General features: G+C 42.4%; 1 protein-coding gene across 1 annotated transcript in view; it reads left to right on the top strand.

Annotated features, from left to right (window-relative positions):
• The window catches only part of LOC311238773 (guanine nucleotide exchange factor VAV3-like), a 132,024-nt gene that overhangs the window by 55,946 nt on the left and 56,563 nt on the right, over positions 1-19,515 (top strand). Inside the window, exon 10 of the mRNA XM_084326958.1 lies at positions 663-758. Within this exon, the coding sequence (XP_084183084.1) occupies positions 663-758 (96 nt within the window). The remainder of the gene's footprint in view (positions 1-662; positions 759-19,515) is intronic.

Raw genomic sequence — 19,515 nt, 5'->3', positions numbered from 1 at the left:
CAATGAGGAACCTGACACAATGCACTGTACAACAACACAGTGTCCTCTAGTGTCTGTTCTGTGTACTACAGCGCTGTGCCACATGCTGATTTACTGTATATATTAGATCAGATTAGATTCAAATGTATTGTCACTATACAGCACAAGTACAGTCAAATGAAAATAAGTTTGGCATCCAACCAGAATGCAAATGTAGCAGTAACGTGCAATAGTAATATTATACAATGTACAGGTGATTAAACTGGGTATAAAATATATAAATTAGTACTACTGAGTAATAGTGCTGTTGTAGTATTAATATTTACAGTGATACAGGTATAAAGACAGTATGGTAGTAGTCATACTGGCCAGCAGCGTAACTAGTAAGAATAGTGAAGGGATATGTATTATAGATATAGTATCTACAGATATGTAAAAAGGATTATATTATATTATATATTATAAATATATATATACGGTATACAGCATTATTGTACATGCTCTCATACAGAGTTTTATGCAGATGTATAAGTAGGTAGATAGAATAATTACATGAAGGTATATTCAGACAGATATCGATATATATGCAGTAAAATATAATATGTAAATGTATACGGTATATACAACACTATTGTGTACATGCTATCATACAGAGTTATATGGTGTTTTGTTTTTTGTCACAGGAATGCTCCAAGAGGGCAAACAATGGGAGGTTTACCCTGAGAGACCTGCTGGTCGTCCCGATGCAGAGAGTCCTCAAATACCACCTCCTGCTTCAGGTAGCGTGGACCCAATCACATTCAAAATACCATCTCCTTCTTTTTTTTTTTTTTTACTTTGGCCATTTCACTGGCTCTTTTTTGCGTTTTATCGCATTTATTCTGGTCAAGGATGACCGACAGAAACAGGCTGAAGGGGTTCAGATGGGGGGGAAGACACTCTGGGAAAGGCACGGCTGCAGTCCGGGATTCGAACTCGCTAAACCCCAGATCCGTGACGAGCACGGTTGTCCCCGGCGCCGAAATAGCGCTCGAGGTACGTGGTGAGCTACTGGAGCTCCCTACCATCTCCTTCTTCAGGTAGCGTGGACCCAATCACATTCAAAATAGGGCTGCACGAATTTGGGAAATAATCGAATTGCGATTTTTCTGACAGATATTGTGATTGCGATAAAATTTGCGATTATAATAATAAATTTTTTTAAGCAGCCCCACAGAGGTTTATTGTAAAATGCGGCTTGCATCTGGCCTACACGTGGGTCTGTTCGGGACACCGAGCCTGAACATTTTTCTTTTTACCTGGGAATCGACACCGGTACCCAACGCAACGGTACCTTTTTTTCTGTACTTTACTCTCCCTCTCTGAAGTCTAAACTTCACAACACACAATCTAAAACCCCTTACCTCCCTCTCCCAAACCGTTCCTACAACAATAACAACAACTTGCAAAGGAGATCCTGTATCTCAATGGGACTTCCTGGTTAAATAAATTGTATTTAAAAAAAAAGTTACAATTTTTTTTATAATAATAATATTTGCGATTAAATTTTTTTTGCGGTTTGCTAATTGCATTATTTAAAATCGCGATTTCGATTTAAAATCGATTAATCGTTCAGCCCTAATTCAAAATACCATCTCCTGCTTCAGGTAGTGTGGACCCAATTACATAAAAAATACCAAGTCACACCTCAAGTTCACCTTTATATCTCACAAAATCACGCTGACGTAAAAAACATCTCTTTCAATCACATTCACCACATGAAAAGGACAATTTATATATATGCTGTTATGTGACACCTCAAGGGTGTAAAAGGTTTAATGCTATTCTCCGATTCACCATCATCGAATAGAAAAAGACAACATTTGGTAAATGGACTGCACTTATATAGTGCTTTTCTCTAAAACGCTTTACAACTTATGCCTCACATTCACCCATTCACTCACACATAGACGGCGGAAGCGACCATGCAAGGTGCCAACCTGCTCATCGGGAGCAGTTAGGGGTTGAGTGCAGGGCTTGACATTAACTTTTTGGCTCACCAGCCACATGTCACTAGCCACTCAGCATTTTCACCAGCCAAAAATCACACACACACACACACACACACACACACACACACACACACACACACACACACACACACACACACACACACACACACACACACACACACACACACACACACACACACACACTATCCAAATATCCAGTTTGTTTTCATAGTGTAACGTTTGGCTACTTGAGACAGAGAGAGAGAGAGAGAGAGACTCTCATTACGCGCAACGCAAGTAAGCGTGCACTGTATTCCAAGAGAGAGAGAGAGACTCTTCACTACGACTCTAAAACGGTGACGCTGCACGGTATACCCACCAAAGTGGCTGGTAAGAGTGACGGAGTTACACGCCACTGCCGAATTCTACCTGCATTTGGCGGGTGGCGGGTGTTAATGTCAAGCCCTGGTTGAGTGTCTTGCTCAAGGACACGTCGACGCGCTGCCGGGAGGAGCCGGAATCGAACCCGGAACCTTCAGATTACCAGAGGACCGCTCTACCTCCTGAGCTAATAGCGGATTGGAGAAGTTCTCGTTTGAATATTTGCCAAGCCAATATGTGCAAATGAAACGAGCAACACAAGAGTGAGTTAGTGTTGGATTTTAACACACAACAATTTACAGAGAATGGTACAAAAACTAAAAAAGACTGGTTCTTGTGAGAGATCAGAGGAGAACAGACTGGTTCTTGTTATTGAGAGAGATCAGAGGAGAACAGACTGGTTCTTGTTAATGAGAGAGATCAGAGGAGAACAGACTGGTTCTTGTTATTGAGAGAGATCAGAGGAGAACAGACTGGTTCTTGTTAATGAGAGAGATCAGAGGAGAACAGACTGGTTCTTGTTATTGAGAGAGATCAGAGGAGAACAGACTGGTTCTTGTTATTGAGAGAGATCAGAGGAGAACAGACTGGTTCTTGTTAATGAGAGAGATCAGAGGAGAACAGACTGGTTCTTGTTAATGAGAGAGATCAGAGGAGAACAGACTGGTTCTTGTTAATGAGAGAGATCAGAGGAGAACAGACTGGTTCTTGTTAATGAGAGATCAGAGGAGAACAGACTGGTTCTTGTTATTGAGAGAGATCAGAGGAGAACAGACTGGTTCTTGTTAATGAGAGAGATCAGAGGAGAACAGACTGGTTCTTGTTAATGAGAGATCAGAGGAGAACAGACTGGTTCTTGTTAATGAGAGATCAGAGGAGAACAGACTGGTTCTTGTTATTGAGAGAGATCAGAGGAGAACAGACAGACTGGTTCTTGTTCATGAGAGAGGTCAGAGGTCAACGGCCAGACTAGGGTTCAAGCTGACAGGAAGGCCACTCAAATAACCATGCGTTACAACAGTAGTATTTGTAGAAGACCATCTCTGAACACACAACACGTCAAACCATGGGGCAACAGTGGCTCAGGAGGTAGAGCAGTCATCTGGTAATCGGAAGGTTCCCGGTTCCCGGCAGTGTGTCGAAGTGTCCTTGAACAAGGCACTTAACCCCTAACTGCTCCCGATGAGCAGGTCGGCACCTTGCATGGTTGCCTCCACCGTCGGTGTGTGAATGTGTGAGTGAACGGGTGAATGTGAGGCATAAGTTGTAAAGCGCTTTGGATAAAGGCTGTTATATAAATGCAGCCATTTACCATTTACCTTGAAATCGACTGGCTACAGCGGACCACACCGCGCTGCACTCCCTACCTAATGAAGTGTGTGTGTGAACAAGTGAGTTCATGTATAAAAGTGGAATAATACTCTATGTATTACAAACAAGTCGGAAAGCCTCTCAGCCAATTATATTGCTCAGCCTGAACTGTTTTATAAAACTACTCTCATTGCTCTACATGCCTCAAAGGTGCCACAATATAACTCCCATCAGACCGAGCACTAGTTAATTCATTCATACATTTTCTTTTTATTCTGCTTGTTTATTTCACTCACTTTGCCTGATGTTTTATGGCTATGATCCAAACGGCCACCGGGGGGCGACATCCTCCACCATATTTCCTATGTCCATCTCCTCCCTCCGCCCCCTCCCACTCACGTCGGCTGCAGTTCCAGGGTCCATACCCGCTCTCGAGTGGTGTAGCACTGGCGTAGAGTCAGCTTCAGTCTGCTAGTTTGACTGAGGTCATTAAGACAAGTATTTGCGGGTTACTGACCTCAAATCAGCACTCCTACTAACCCTGGAAGCTCTTGTGAATATGGACCCACTGAGAGAGCGACCTCTCACACATTTGTACTTCTCATAGAAACCCGCCCCGGCACCTACTGTAGTCTCGACGAAATCAGCCCTATTTCAGGGCCTGATAACTATACCACGTCCTTTTCTGGTTAATATGAATCAGAGGTCAGTATGTACCTGGCAGGGCTGGATAAAGACTGTAAGGAGGAGGGGGGAGAGAGAGAGAGAGAGAGAGAGAGAGAGAGAGAGAGAGAGAGAGAGAGAGAGAGAGAGAGAGAGAGAGAGAGAGAGAGAGAGAGAGAGAGAGAGAGAGAGCGAGAGAGAGAGAGAGAGAGAGAGAGAGAGAGAGAGAGAGAGAGAGAGAGAGAGAGAGAGAGAGAGAGGCAGAGAGAGAGAGCTGTTTTAATTGGTTGTGGGGGTTAAGGCCTGTATGGTAATAGATTTTGACCCTGGGGGGGTTCTCAGCCACCCGACGGAGAGAGAGCGGGAAGGAGGGCAGCGAGAGGAGAGGAAAGGGGAGCGAGGTAAGGAGGGGGGAGAGGTGGGTGGAGGAGAGAGAGGAAAGGGGAGCGAGGTAAGGAGGGTGGGAGAGGTGGGTGGAGGAGAGAGAGGAAAGGGGAGCGAGGTAAAGAGGGTGGGAGAGGTGGGTGGAGGAGAGAGAGGAAAGGGGAGCGAGGTAAGGAGGGTGGGAGAGGTGGGTGGAGGAGAGAGAGGAAAGGGGAGCGAGGTAAGGAGGGTGGGAGAGGTGGGTGGAGGAGAGAGAGGAAAGGGGAGCGAGGTAAGGAGGGTGGGAGAGGTGGGTGGAGGAGAGAGGAAAGGGGAGCAAGGTAAGGAGGGTGGGAGAGGTGGGTGGAGGAGAGAGAGAGTGAGAGAGGACATTATGTTACTTCCATCCTTTCACCTCCTCCACACACAGCGAGTGGACCCTACTAGTATTATTCCCAGTGTTATTTCTTGAGTACGCGGCTGCATTTAAAGGGGCATTTCATTGATTTCTAACTTGAATCCTATCGTTCTGTCGTGAGGAGGACATGCGATGAAGGCACATCATCACCTCTGACAGATATACCATGGTCTGTAGTTAGAGGGGACTGTGTAGTTCCAAACAGGAGGTCTGCTTTTAGTCAGGCAGCCTTTTCTGTGAGAGCAGCCCACACCTGGAACAGTCTGCCAACACGGCTCAGGGAGTATCAAAGATACATTTAATTTAAATCGAACTTAAAATCATGGTTGAGAGATGGTCAAGTGTGCGACCATTTTAACTGAGGGGTTGTGATGTATTTTAATGTATTTTAATGTATTTTAGTGTATTGTCATGTGATTTATCAACGGGCTTGTAACCTACTGATTCCTACTGTGTTTTAATTATTGTACTATGTCTTAATTATTGTAGTGCTCATGTCACCTGCCCTAGAGACTACAGTTGGAAATTTGCCAACCTGGCTAAACTGGCATATTTACAGTAAAATGTTCCTTAATATGCACTGTCTCTATATTTTAAACCAATAAATACAAAATACAAATACATGAATATTACCAACGTGTGCTGATTTGTATTTGTACTTTATTCGACCTCTGGAGTCAATTGAGGGCGACCCCTCATTTTTAATGACACAGAAGGTGCATAAATTACAGGACATTAAATAATTTAAGTAAACAGTAGAACGAGAGCACTCGTACAATCGAAAGCATAACTATATAGTACAAATAAATATGAGAATGGGACAGTAGCAGGTTAAGGAAAACAATTACAGTCAGATCTAGAACGCCCTAGTGAAACAAAAGCAAAACATTTTAGGGTCAGTTTGCAAGAGATTCCATGACAGACACAGCTGCATCAACACAAAGAGCAGTCTGTCCAAGTTCAGTCCCAACACAGAGAGCCTGAAGAACCAGACACTGGATCGCGTCTGTATTCCTGTATTCCATTGCAACATAGCTGAGGTATAAGGTGGTAAATATACTGGGGGGAAAAAATTAAGAAAAAAAGTTCTTACTGTCATGCACTCTTCCTAATACTGTATACTAACATACACTCAACACTGCAGCACTCAAGTCTGAACAGTTTGATGAACATTGTTACTCAGCTGATAGAGTTGTACCATTCCTGCTGACTTGTCGTACAGAAGTTGCTTTGGATAAAAGCATCAGCTAAATGACAAAATATAGGTACCCATGGTTTTCACCCCCGTTAACACAATGGCCGCCAACAACGAGTTTACTCGTTATTGGCCGCCAATCGAATAGCGCCAACAACAAGTTTACTCGTTTTTGGAATCGTTATATCGTTTATTCGCTATATCTATTCATAATTCATAGCCGCAGCCTCTGGTATAGTCTTCAGACCCTGTCTGAGCTGGCAGACAGACAACACCGCCCTCTACTGCCAGGCGGAGCTATTGCATCTCATTGAAAATGGGCTTGTGTCTTTTAGGAGGCGATCTGAGCCCGCCCGTCATTGTGAAACGGTCGGTAGTGTGGTGCGGACCTCCACAAGCATTATTTGGAATTGCGATAAAATATTTGGATTATCTCTTTTGCATCAGATATAAGGTAAGAACATCATATATGAATTTGATCGTTGATCTGACATTTATTTCTACCGCGATCAAAGCAATCTGTGTGTCGTGTATGTGCTTATTACCGTTGGCTGCGGTGGGGGTGAGGGGGGGGGGGGGCGCCCCGTTACGACGGTCATTTCATGTATGGACGAGGAGACATAATAGTGATAATCTAGCGTTGATTTCAGGATGATTAGATAATCAGCCGAAAAATTACAACGTGATGACTGGATTACAGTAAAATGCATTTTTCTCGCCTTTTCCTGGAATTACTGAAAAACACCCAAACCATACTCTATTCAAAACGGTATAAAACGGAAATGTAGGAATGAAAAAACAATCTGTCTCTGCAATGTTGACTAGAAGCAGCTCACTGAGACCCGACTGCGTTATTAGACCCATAGATATAATATAAGATATATTTTAAGCACTCGCAAATGCCACAGTCTAAAACTATATCCATTGAATAAAGACCTGGCAATGAATGGGGTATTAGCGCCCCCTGCTGTGGCGGTCAATGTGTTAATGAGGACCAACCAACCTTGTCATATAGAATACAGTGGTGATTGTTGGGTAGCTATCACTGGTATTACACCTCAGGGCAGAGTGGTAAACAGAGTCTATGGGACTGAGTGTGGAGGCTGCAGCATACTGTATGTCTGTATGTTACATCAAGGGCCGCCTGGGAGAAATGCGAGGCCCTGTGCGAGATTTAAACGCGAGGCCCCCCCCCCCCTAAAAGGTAAAAAAAAATATATATATATATTTTTTTATATACAGTCAACATATTCTTAAATAATAGCGCTGCCCGAGGCTGGGCATGATACAGTCAACATATAGCTAGAGAGAGAGCGAGAGAGCGAGAGAGAGCTCCCGTTCTACAGTCAATATACAGTGTTATCGCTGCACAGACCCGGCAATGCCCCTGACCCTCCACCAGAGCAAGGCCAGAGAGAGAGAGAGAGAGAGAGAGAGAGACACATTGGAAAGAAACAACTAGGGATGCCCCGATCACGTTTTTTGCCACCGATACCGATCACCGATCGTCGTGAGCCATATCGGCCGATACCAATCCGATACCGATCGTTTTTGATTAAAAGAAATTAAAATGTATTTTATATAATTTTTTTTATTTTTTTTTTATAAAATATATATATTATATAATTAGACTTGTACTTGTATTATCTGCGAGACATCGCCACCACGCAACAAGCTCCACTGTCTGTGTGTACTCTAGTAGCCTCCAGCTACGGCCAGGATTCTCCGGAGCTGCACCTGGACCCTATACTCGAGTAGCCTCGAGCTACGGCAAGGATTCTCCGGCGCTGCAGCTGGACCCTAGTATTGGTATAACGTTAAATCACATTCACAAGCCCTCAGCTCGAATACGCATCGAATCAGTGTTATAAGACATTGATATCAGGAGCTATCTGTAGCTACTGCTAGCCGGATATATAACGTTAATACAACGCCTCAGTGAATTATTTAGTTCAATGGGACATTTCGTTTTGAACAGTGAACTAGCTTGCGCTAACGTGAGCTAACAGCTAACAGCTAACAGGTATCATACACTCTACTAGACTTTGTGGAGCGTTTGTTTATGTCAGGAGCCATCGGTAGCTGGCCGGCTAGATACCGTTCGGTTAGACAATGCCTCATCATGTATTAAACTAAAAGTGAATAGTTGACTGGGTCATTTTGTAACGGTAGCTAAGCTAACATTAGCTCATGGAGACGCCGTCCTCCCGTGTCCCGTGTCTCACTAGACTAGACCCGTGTTTACATGCGTACGGGAGGGGCTGGAGGAATGAGCAGACGCCGCACCACCGGTGTCTGAGACTAACCTCGTTCCCAGCTTTATCTCGAGAGATAGTCTGAGACAGAACTCAGCGACAGCGTGTGAGATCGGGTTTGACGATCGGTGAAAATAAAGCATTATCACCGATCACCGATCGCATATTTATACTGAATATCGGCCGATAACGATCGGTGGCCGATCGTTCGGGGCATCCCTAGAAACAACCCAAAACCAGAGCAAATTGAAATGCTATTTGGCCCTAAACAGAGAGTACACAGTGGCAGAATACCTGAGCACTGTGACTGACCCAATACTAAGAAGATCCTTGACTAGGTACAGACTCAGCGAGCACAGCCTAGCCATCGAGAAAGGCCGCCATAGGCAGACCTGGCTCCCAAGCGAAGACAGACCCACTGCACACAAGATGAGGTGGAAACCGAGCTCCACTTCTTAACAACCTGCCCACTATACCAAGACATACTTCCCACAAATTGCAAACACCCAAAGAGACTTTGAAAACATGGACAATAACTCAAAACTCCCATACCTACTGGGAGAAATACAAGAATGTGAAATAAAGCCCATTTGAATTGAAGAGAGAGAGATAGATAGAGCATGTCTGTGTGTGTTAGAAAGAGAGAGATAGAGAGAGAGCATGTCTGTTTGTGTGTGTGTGTTAGAGAGAGAGCATGTATATGTGTGTTAGAAAGAGAGAGAAATATATAGAGAGAGAGCATGTCATTTTGTGTGTTAGAGAGAGATATAGAGCATGTCTGTGTGTGTTAGAAAGAGAGAGAGAGAGAGAGCATGTGTGTTTGTGTGTTAGAGAGAGAGAGCATGTCTGTGTGTGTGTGTTAGAGAGAGAGCATGTATGAGAGAGATAAGCAAAGATGAGCCCCTAAAGGATATTCAACTTTTAATGGAAGAACAAAACAGAATGAAAAGATAACTTCACAAAGGCAACATGAATATACATAGATCCAAAAGGACAAAGATCAACACTTAAATCCAAAGAGAAGAGGGTCTATACCAGAGAAAACAAAGTAGCTAGGAGCCAATGGCCGACATCAGCTAAATAGGCTAACTGCAAATAGAGTAGCCAGGTACTGACACCAGGCCACACACCGTTAGCTACTACAGCTAGCCGGCCCGTTTGGCTGAATATAACATTAGCTACAACAGCTAGCCGGCCCGTTTGGCTCCCGAGAGGGAGAGAGAGAGAGATATATCCACGGCAGGAATAGAATAGAGTGCATTAAAAACTCACCAAACGTCCAAGAGGATGGAGACAACCGCGTGGAGTTGACGAAGTTCATCTGCCGAATGACCGTCCTCTTCATCTTGGCATAACAATGCTGCACGCGCTCTCTCTAGGTTAGCTAATGCTAGTTAGCCTTTAGCTAAGCTAGCTACTAGCCGACATCATCATGGCTATCCCGACTGAACCACACGTTAGCACTCGATATTATAACGTAGCTAAAGCTAACTAGCTGTCCCTGCCTTTAGCTAAGCCGACATGGCTAGCCTGACTGAACTGTCTAACATGCAACAACTTTCATCTTCAGTCCATCTGCCGAATGACCGTCCTCTTCGTCTTGGCTGGCATAACTAAGCATAACCTCCAAAGCTGCACGCGCAAAATAGTCAAACGCAGCTGACGCACGCCGGCGTACACATGATGTAACCCCTCCCTTTGTTGAAACCAATAGTATGTCTGCTGCAGAGCCCCAGAGCTCCAATAGTGAGTATGTCTGCTGCAGATCTAGCCGCAGAGCCAGGAACAAGTCAGACACATTCTACAAACGTGTCTAATGTGAAATATATAAGCATATAAGCAAAACTAGATTTTAGGTCTGTGATCAAAAAGGGCCTCGCGGGAAGGGGGGCCTCGCAAAAAAAATAAAAAAAATAAAAAAAGATTATAAAAAAAATAATCCGGTTTAGCTACAATATGTAGCGCACGCATTTGGTAACAGCTCCGCTCCCGTCACCGTTATTTTCGTTCAAAAACATTATTTTAACAAATACCAATGAGATTAAACCACATCGTATGTATTAATAGGAACTTCTACTAACTATATCAAAAGACATAAAGACTCAACATGGGGGGTAAGGATGAGAAAAAGGGTAGAAAGAAACACGAAGCAGCAAATCCAACGGCGCCGATGGAGACACGATCCAAGGAAACAACAGGCGACGCGGCGGCAGACCCGCTGCTGACAACCCCCGATGGGAATATAACGGAGAATATACCGGGTCCATCGGCGACTGGCTCCGAGAGGGAGACAATAGAGGGCAACATAACGGGAACGACAGGAATAAGTAGCGTGAAGGACAAAGCAGAGGATATTGAGAAGATAATAGCCAACAAATCCATCGGCCCCATCACTGCAACTACAATATCAACTGTCACTGGCAGTGTAATTACACAACCCGACTTCAACTCTCTGACTAGCCTGATTAAGGATCTGATTAAGGAACAGATGGTAGCTTTCAAAGTACACGTCGCACACATCGATGCTAAATTCGATGAAGTTATGGAAGCAGTCGCTGTACAGTCCGTGCGAATCACGACAGTGGAGAATACGGTGACAGAAATTACACGGGCAGTCAAAGAGAACGAGAAGAACGTCAACGATGGTCTGACAGAGGTAACGAAGGAGATAAAAAAGGTGGAAGAGGCATGTCGGATAAAAATACAAGAAGTTAAAGATGAAGCGATGGAGAGGCTACTCGAAACCCAACGTTACTACAGGCGAAATAACATCCGCATTGTAGGACTTGATGAATCAGTCAATTGCACAGACGACAAGTTTCCAACAGTGTTATCAGAGATTTTGGGTAACAACATTCTAACCACAGAGCCGATAGTGGACCAATGTTACAGAATCGGTACTCGAGAACAAAGAGGCAACGGTCCAAGAGTCATCATTGTTACTCTGCGCAAGACGGCAATAAGAGATGACATCATCAGAATTGCACGCAACCAAAGGGGAAAGCTGAAACATGGTGAAAATACAATATTTATCTACGAGGATCTTTGCAAAGAGGCCATCGCTCAGCGTTTCCCCTACAAGGAGGTGATGCAGAAAATGTTCAAGTGTGGCCTCAAACCAAGGCTAATATACCCGGCACTATTATCGATCGTGGGTAAAGACGGCCGTAGGGAAGGATTACGCACGCCTAAAGACGCCGAGGAATACTTGAATCTACATGGAGCAGATCCCCCAGGGCAGAACGCAGCACTGTCTCGCACCAGATAAGCCTACTCATTTCTCTCTTTCTCTGTGTATCTCAGTATTAGAATGACTTTATCCAGGCTCAACAAAAGTAGCAGATGCTATGCATGCCGGCAACACCAAGTCACAATGTGTATAATATGGTTCGTAATGCATTATATTTACAGACTTCTGGTCTCCGTGGAGACAAGAATATATCATTGACACTATGAACAATCTGGAATATTCTGGGCTCATCGCTCGACTGCTCTGGGTCACTAAGAAATATCCCGAAAATACTAGTAGTCATGAACCCTGGGTAGGAAGATCATTCTGGAACATAACAGCAGTCTGTTAGTATATACTAGTGTATTCTACAACCTTCTAGAATATAATGCACCATTACAACGAAGGCCTGCAACTTTAACATGAACATCTGGTGTGTATAAGCATAAGCATATGATCAATTGACTGAAGTTTAATCAGGCCTTAATAAGGCTTTAAAAAAAAATCAGCCACACCTAAACGTATGAGCACAACAAGGTTATTCTAATAATTTAAATAATCACTCCACTGATGTAGAGATTGGCACAATGTAGCTCTAAAAGTCTCTGTTTTTCTCTTTTATCTATTTACTCAATTCTGTTCTAGTGGTTTCTCCACGTTGAGTTTTATTTTAGCTCTCACTCCTTTTTTTATTTTTTTATTTATCTTACATTGTTCTTTCCCATTGTTCTTCATAATAAGGTGTTAGTGTTTCTCTACAATCTTTTCCTTTTTCCGATATTTCCTACATAAGTTAGTAGAAGGTTCAAATGAATATATCAATGAAGGTATATTATTTTTTTTCATTTTTCATAATATTTCACTACAGTAAGGGAAGGCGCAAGACCAAAAGCGACATTCTATTGAATTAGAATGAAAATGTTAGATCCTATGGCAATTAGCATAGAAAGATTAGGATTACAAAGCTCAGTTTGGGCAATCCGGTGGCCTAAGTGAGGGAGTCATACGCGGAGGATGTGTTTATGGAACACAGGCCTGTACGACTCTCTGGGAGAGGGGAAAAAAGTTTTTTTTTATTTGTATATATATATGTCTTTAAGCTCGGCTCTCAACGGGACCTCAATAATTGGATGTACATCTATTGTAGCTTCGCACTCCAGAAGCATTACCAAAAACTACACAAAAACATGTATAGATTATGGCTAGTTTGAATATAATGATATGGAACACTGGTGGGATAAATAAACAACACAAACGCAAAAGCGTGCTCACACTGATGAAAAAAGAACATGTGGACGTGGCTCTACTAAGCGAAACGCACATTTTAGAGGAAGACATAGATACGTTAGCGGATAACACATATCATAATATTAGTCATTCTTCTTTTGGTACGAGAACTCGAGGTGTAGCCATAGTCGTTAGACGTAAGTTAAATATTGAATTAAAGGGAGTATGGTCGGATGCAGATGGGCGTATAACTATAGCTAGGATTGTCCACAATAACAGGAAAATAGCGTTGGCAGCGGTATATGCCCCAAATTTGTACGAAGAGGGTTTCTTCTCTACACTAACCAATGCAATGTTAAACCTTCCCGATTACTCATTTATAATAGGTGCAGATTTTAATGCCATTTGGAATCCAAGGATGGACAAATCTTACCTCGCCTTTTCCAGCGAACAAAGGAATTCATCTAAAGCATTAAAGGATTGGTCGAAGATTACAGGTGTAAATGACTTATGGCGTTCACTTAATCCCACGACCCGAAAGTACTCTTGTCGATCGGCGAGACATAACACATTATCCAGAATAGATTATGTCTTTGCATCCCCGAGACTATTTGATAAATATGAAGTGGAAATGATACCCAATGCACTATCAGATCACTGTTATTTACTCCTAAAAGGAACATTTGGTATACTATCTTCCCGAGCCCCAAGATGGCGTTTTAATCCGATGATGCTTAATAACAAGGAATTCATTACACAACTCAAAGAAGCTCTTATAGTATTCCTACGGGAGAATGCAAACTCGGTGCAAGACCCCAGAATAATATGGATGTCGATAAAGGGAATGATCAAGGATTTCACTGATAGCTTTTCCTCCAAAATGCGCAAGAATCAATGCACAAAACTGTCTGAACTGGAAACGCTTTACTCAACGTTATTTAATTCTTTAAAATACAACAACTCAACTAGACTAGAAAATCAAGTTAACGTACTAAAAATAGAGATCAATGCCATATACAGACAACAATCGGAAATACAAATACGCAGCACAAGACAACAGCAGTACTCCCAAGGTTCTAAACCTAGTCACCTATTAGCCATGCGATTAAGAATTAATGCAAAATTTGCAGATATAACTACCATTAGAGCACAACAAGTACTTGAAACAGACCCCAAAATAATAAACGATACATTCAAAGAATTCTACTCCGACTTATATAAATCAGAAACGACCTTCGATCAAAACAAAATGGACACATATCTTAATCAAATTATTCTCCCTAAACTTTCAGAGGATGACGCTAAACAGTTAGAAACACAGATCACACTAGAGGAACTCAAGAAGGCCATATCCGAAATGCAAAGTGGTAAGGCTCCTGGAAGAGACGGTATCCCACCAGAAATGTACCTTTCTTGTTGGGACATAATTGGACCCTTATTACTAAATATGATCTTATACTCAGTCAAGGAGGGGAACTTCCATAAAAACGACAATATTGCACTCATATCAGTCCTTCTCAAAAAAGACAAAGACCCCACCGAGTGCGGTAGTTACAGACCCGTAAGCCTCCTCGGAACCGATATCAAACTGTACTCTAAGGTATTAGCCATCAGATTACAAAAGCATATGACGTCTTTAGTTCATCCGGACCAAACTGGCTTCATAAGAGGTCGCCTGATCACTGATAACATAAGACGAATACTGCACGTACTAGATGCAAACAAGGACGACACCATACCTAAGGCGATGCTGTCCCTGGATGCTATGAAAGCCTTTGACAGGCTGGAATGGTCGTATCTATGGGCAGTATTAGAAAGGATGGGGTTAGGAAAAGGATTCATTGATATGATTAAAGTATTATACAAAGACCCATCGGCCATGATTACAACAGGTACAATCTTCTCCAAAATCTTTCCGGTATCACGCTCAGCCAGACAGGGTTGCCCTCTTAGTCCCGGACTATTCAATCTATCATTAGAGCCTTTAGCACAATATATAAGACAATCCCAATCTATAGAACCAATCGTAATCAAGGGCACACAACAAAAAATTTGTTTATATGCGGACGACGTAATATTGTTCATGCAAAGCCCCAACACCACATTGCCTCATCTACTCAAGTTGATTGAGAACTTTGGTGATTTATCGGGATTTAAGATAAATTGGCCGAAGTCGGCTTTCCTTCCACTTAACACCCCTGCAAAAAAAGATATAACCCTCCCAGGTGAGATACCTATGGTAAAACATTTTAGATGCTTGGGAGTGGAAATATTCCCCACCATAAGACAAACGGTGAAGCACAATTACACAAAAATCCAAAACAAAATCAAAGACGACCTTGACAGGTGGGCAAAACTTAAAAACTCAGTACAGGCAAGGATATCAATAGTTAAGATGGATGTACTACCTAGAATCAACTTCTTCAGTTCAATGCTACCGTTACCCCCTCCAGAGGGTTACTGGAAAAGATTACACTCCTCCACATACAAATTTATTTGGAATAACAAACCACCATGTATAAAAAGATCCACCGCACAGAGAAATAAAGCAGACGGTGGCATGGCATTTCCAGATTTTTTCCACTATTTTAAGGCGTACACATTAAGACCATTGACAACATGGTTTGATCCCCAAGCATTAGTATCCTGGAGAAAATTGGAAGAAAACATAGTAGCCCCACATAGACTGAAGGACATAGCATACACTAAACTACCAATCAAGCACTGTGAGCGGAAATTTGGCCCCATAATTACCCATGCGATCCGGATATGGCGTGAAACACACAAAAAATATCCTAACCCACAAAAATGGCACAATCACACTCCCTTATTCAATAACAATGCACTCTTAATTGAAAAACGTCCTATAAGATTCCCTATATGGGAAGAGCAAGGTATACACTCATTAGGGGATGTTTTTAACAACCAGGGTTTTTGTAGTTATGGAGAAATATGCACAACATTTAATCTCACAGAGTCCACATGGCTTTTTTACATACATGGTTGAAGTCTCACAGTGTTCCATTAGACATACCAATTGAACACCACAGATACCACAAATTCTTCTATGAAAGAGAGACATCGAGAGGTTTTGCTTCAGGTTTTTATCATCAATTACTAACGTCCTCATATGAAACCCTCCAACTAGACTCTGTCTGGAGGAGGGATATACCAGACCTGGAAAGTGACTTTGATTGGCAAGGAGCATGGGCAAATGTCCGACTTACATCAAGGAACCCGGAACATCTACAAATCAATCTTAACTATATTCACAGGACATACTTGACTCCTATAAGACTGAACAGAATGGGTCTTAAACAAGACTCCAAATGCTCCCAATGTACAAATGGAGACGAAGGGACATTTATGCACATGTATTGGGACTGCCCACCAGTTAAGGCATTCTGGAAAGATGTGACCCAACAATTATCAAAACTCGTATCTTGGAATATACCAGTACACCCCTCTGTATTACTATTGAATGATGTTTTTGAGTTTGCAGTAAATCCACAACTAAAGAGATTGGTTTTATCGGGTATCACAGTAGCTAAAAAGCTGATCGCATCACGCTGGTTTCAACCGGAAAAAATGTGCCGGAAAGTTTGGTTTCTTACATATCTCGATGTGATTTATCAAGAAATATCTACAGCAAGAATTCTGGGTCTCAATGAATCCAAAATGTCAATGTGGTTAGAAGTGGTGGAGAGAATAAAAGCTAGCTTATAATGGTAGTGTCTGGTTAGGAGCGAGGGATAATGGAGGTACTATCCAAAGAGGGGTCCGGGAGGGGGGGGTTCGAGCTGGAGCATATGTGTGTAGGGTTTTAGATAACAGGTATTAGGGGTATATCCTGTATAAGACATTAGTATAATTGGTAATTTCGTTGGATATACACTGTATACGGTAAAGTATTATTATATATTTTTTTGCTTTCTGTTTCTGTGCTTGCATGTCATTTTAGCCATCTTAATTGTTAGTTTCATTATGCATTGTGTGTTGAGTACTGACTTTTAATAATTTTGTATTTCAATAAAAAATAAAAAATAAAAAAATTATAATTTTTTTTTTTTTTTTTTTTTTTTTGTGCGAGGCCCCCCTTCCCGCGAGGCCCTGTGCGACCGCACTGCTCGCACACCCCCTGAGGCGGCCCTGGTTACATCCCCATAGTCCAGAATTGCCAGGAAGGTTGATTCAACAATCCTTTTTCTAAAGAACAAGGGGAACCGGATTAGTATATAAAAAGACAATCTTTTGTCGCAGTTTGCTAGTAAGGTTCCCGATATGATATTGAAATGTGAACTTGTCGTCGTCCAAGATATTAGTATTTCTGTGACCCTTTTGATATTTGAGCCATTTATAGTTGAGATGTGTACTGTATGTTATCGTACTCTTGTGTTTGTGGATCTTGAGAAGACATGCATTCAGGACCAGATTTGCTTGGCTTTTGCCTTTGAGAGTGCCTTGGTTTTTTGTTTGTTTCGCTGCTTCTGTTTGGCTTTGAAAGGAAGAGGCAAAACACAAGGCTTTCTCAGAGGGGCTGCACAGAGTCCAGTGTTGGTGTCTAGGTTGCATTCATAACACGCTGCTTAACAATGTTAGCAGTCAACATGATTTACAAGTCTGGTCCTATTAGATCATCATTATGCACCATAGGTAGACAGTGGTGTATGGGATTATTGGATTTTAGCAACAGAGACAACAGGCACTGTCCTTTTATTGCTAGAGTATGATAAAACGGGCTCCGTCAATGGAATCCACTTTGATCATACCTTCATTATCATATTAAACACTGTTTTTCAAAAATTGAGGGGAAGGATTTATGTGTGTCCTCTGTGTGTGTGTATATGTGTGTGTGTGTATATGTTTGTGTGTGTGTATGTGTGTGTATGTATGTTTATGTGTGTGTGTTTGTGTATGTATGTGTATGTGTGTGTGAGAGAGTTTATGTCTGTGTGTATGTGTGTGTATGTGTGTATGTATGTATGTATGTATGTATGTATGTATGTATGTATGTATGTATGTATGTATGTATGTATGTATGTATGTATGTATGTATGTATGTATGTATGTATGTATGTATGTATGTATGTATGTATGTATGTATGTATGTATGTATGTATGTATGTATGTATGTATGTATGTGTGTGTGTGTGTGTGTGTGTGTGTACGTGTGTGTGTGTCTACGTGTGTGTGTGTGTGTGTCTACGTGTGTGTGCATATGCTTTCATCCCAACCGCATTATAATACCTGTCCTTTACTAATACATTTTTAGCATGAGTCACCCCAGTGACAGCTGAACACAGTGCTACAGTTTTAGTGCCATGTTTACATTTACATTTAGTCATTTAGCTGACACTTTTATCCAAAGTGACTTAGAAATTATGTACAACAAGTCAGCAGGAGGGGTACATCTTCAGTGTTATTCATCTAGCAGTGTTGAACTTGAGTGCTACATTCTGAGTGCATAGTAGTATAGACATATTAGCATAGTAGGTAGTAGTATAGACATATTAGCATAGTAGGTAGTAATAGGCATAGTAGCATAGTACATAGTAGATAATAATATAGACAGAATAGCATAGTAAATAATAGTAAAAGACAGTACGAAGGTTATTTAAAAAAAAATTAAATGCAGATAATTGATTGGAAAGGTATGTGAAAGGTAGGGGCGACAGTGGCTCAGGAGGTAGAGCAGTCGTCTGGCAATCCGGTGGTTCCCGGTTCGATTCCCGCTCCTCCCGGGCAGCGTGTCGATGTGTCCTTGAGCAAGACACTTAACCCCTAATTGCTCCCGATGAGCAGGTTGGCACCTTGCATGGTTGCCTCCGCCGTCGGTGTGTGAATGTGTGAGTGAATGGGTAAAATGCGAGGAACAAATTGTAAAGCGCTTTGGATAAAAGCGCTATATAAAAAAGCAGCCATTTATGTTTTAACTTTTAGTCAACAGCGGAAAATGACTGTCCTGGGAAGTTTGTTCTATACCATTGTGGAGTGAGGACAGAGAATAGCCTGCCTTGATTCAATGACCCCCCAGATGCTTGAAGAGGAGTGGGTCTCAGGTGACCAGAAGAGGCAGAGCGTAGGGGTCTTGAGGGTGTGTAGTTAGAAGATGCAGAGCGTAGGGGTCTTGAGGGTGTGTCGTTAGAAGATGCAGAGCGTAGGGGTCTTGAGGGTGTGTAGTTAGAAGATGCAGAGCATAGGGGTCTTGAGGGTGTGTAGTTAGAAGATGCAGAGTGTAGGGGTCTTGAGGGTGTGTAGTTAGAAGATGCAGAGCATAGGGGTCTTGAGGGTGTGTAGTTAGAAGATGCAGAGCGTAGGGGTCTTGAGGGTGTGTATAGAAGATGCAGAGCGGAGGGGTCTTGAGGGTGTGTAGTTAGAAGATGCAGAGCGTAGGGGTCTTGAGGGTGTGTAGTTAGAAGATGCAGAGCGTCGGGGTCTTGAGGGTGTGTAGTTAGAAGATGCAGAGCATAGGGGTCTTGAGGGTGTGTAGTTAGAAGATGCAG

This window comes from Notolepis coatsorum (assembly GCF_963971535.1).
Source record: "Notolepis coatsorum genome assembly, chromosome: 13".
NCBI lineage: Eukaryota > Metazoa > Chordata > Actinopteri > Aulopiformes > Paralepididae > Notolepis > Notolepis coatsorum.
Note: the sequence above shows the minus strand (reverse complement) of the source record. Positions and strands in the feature narration are given on the sequence as shown.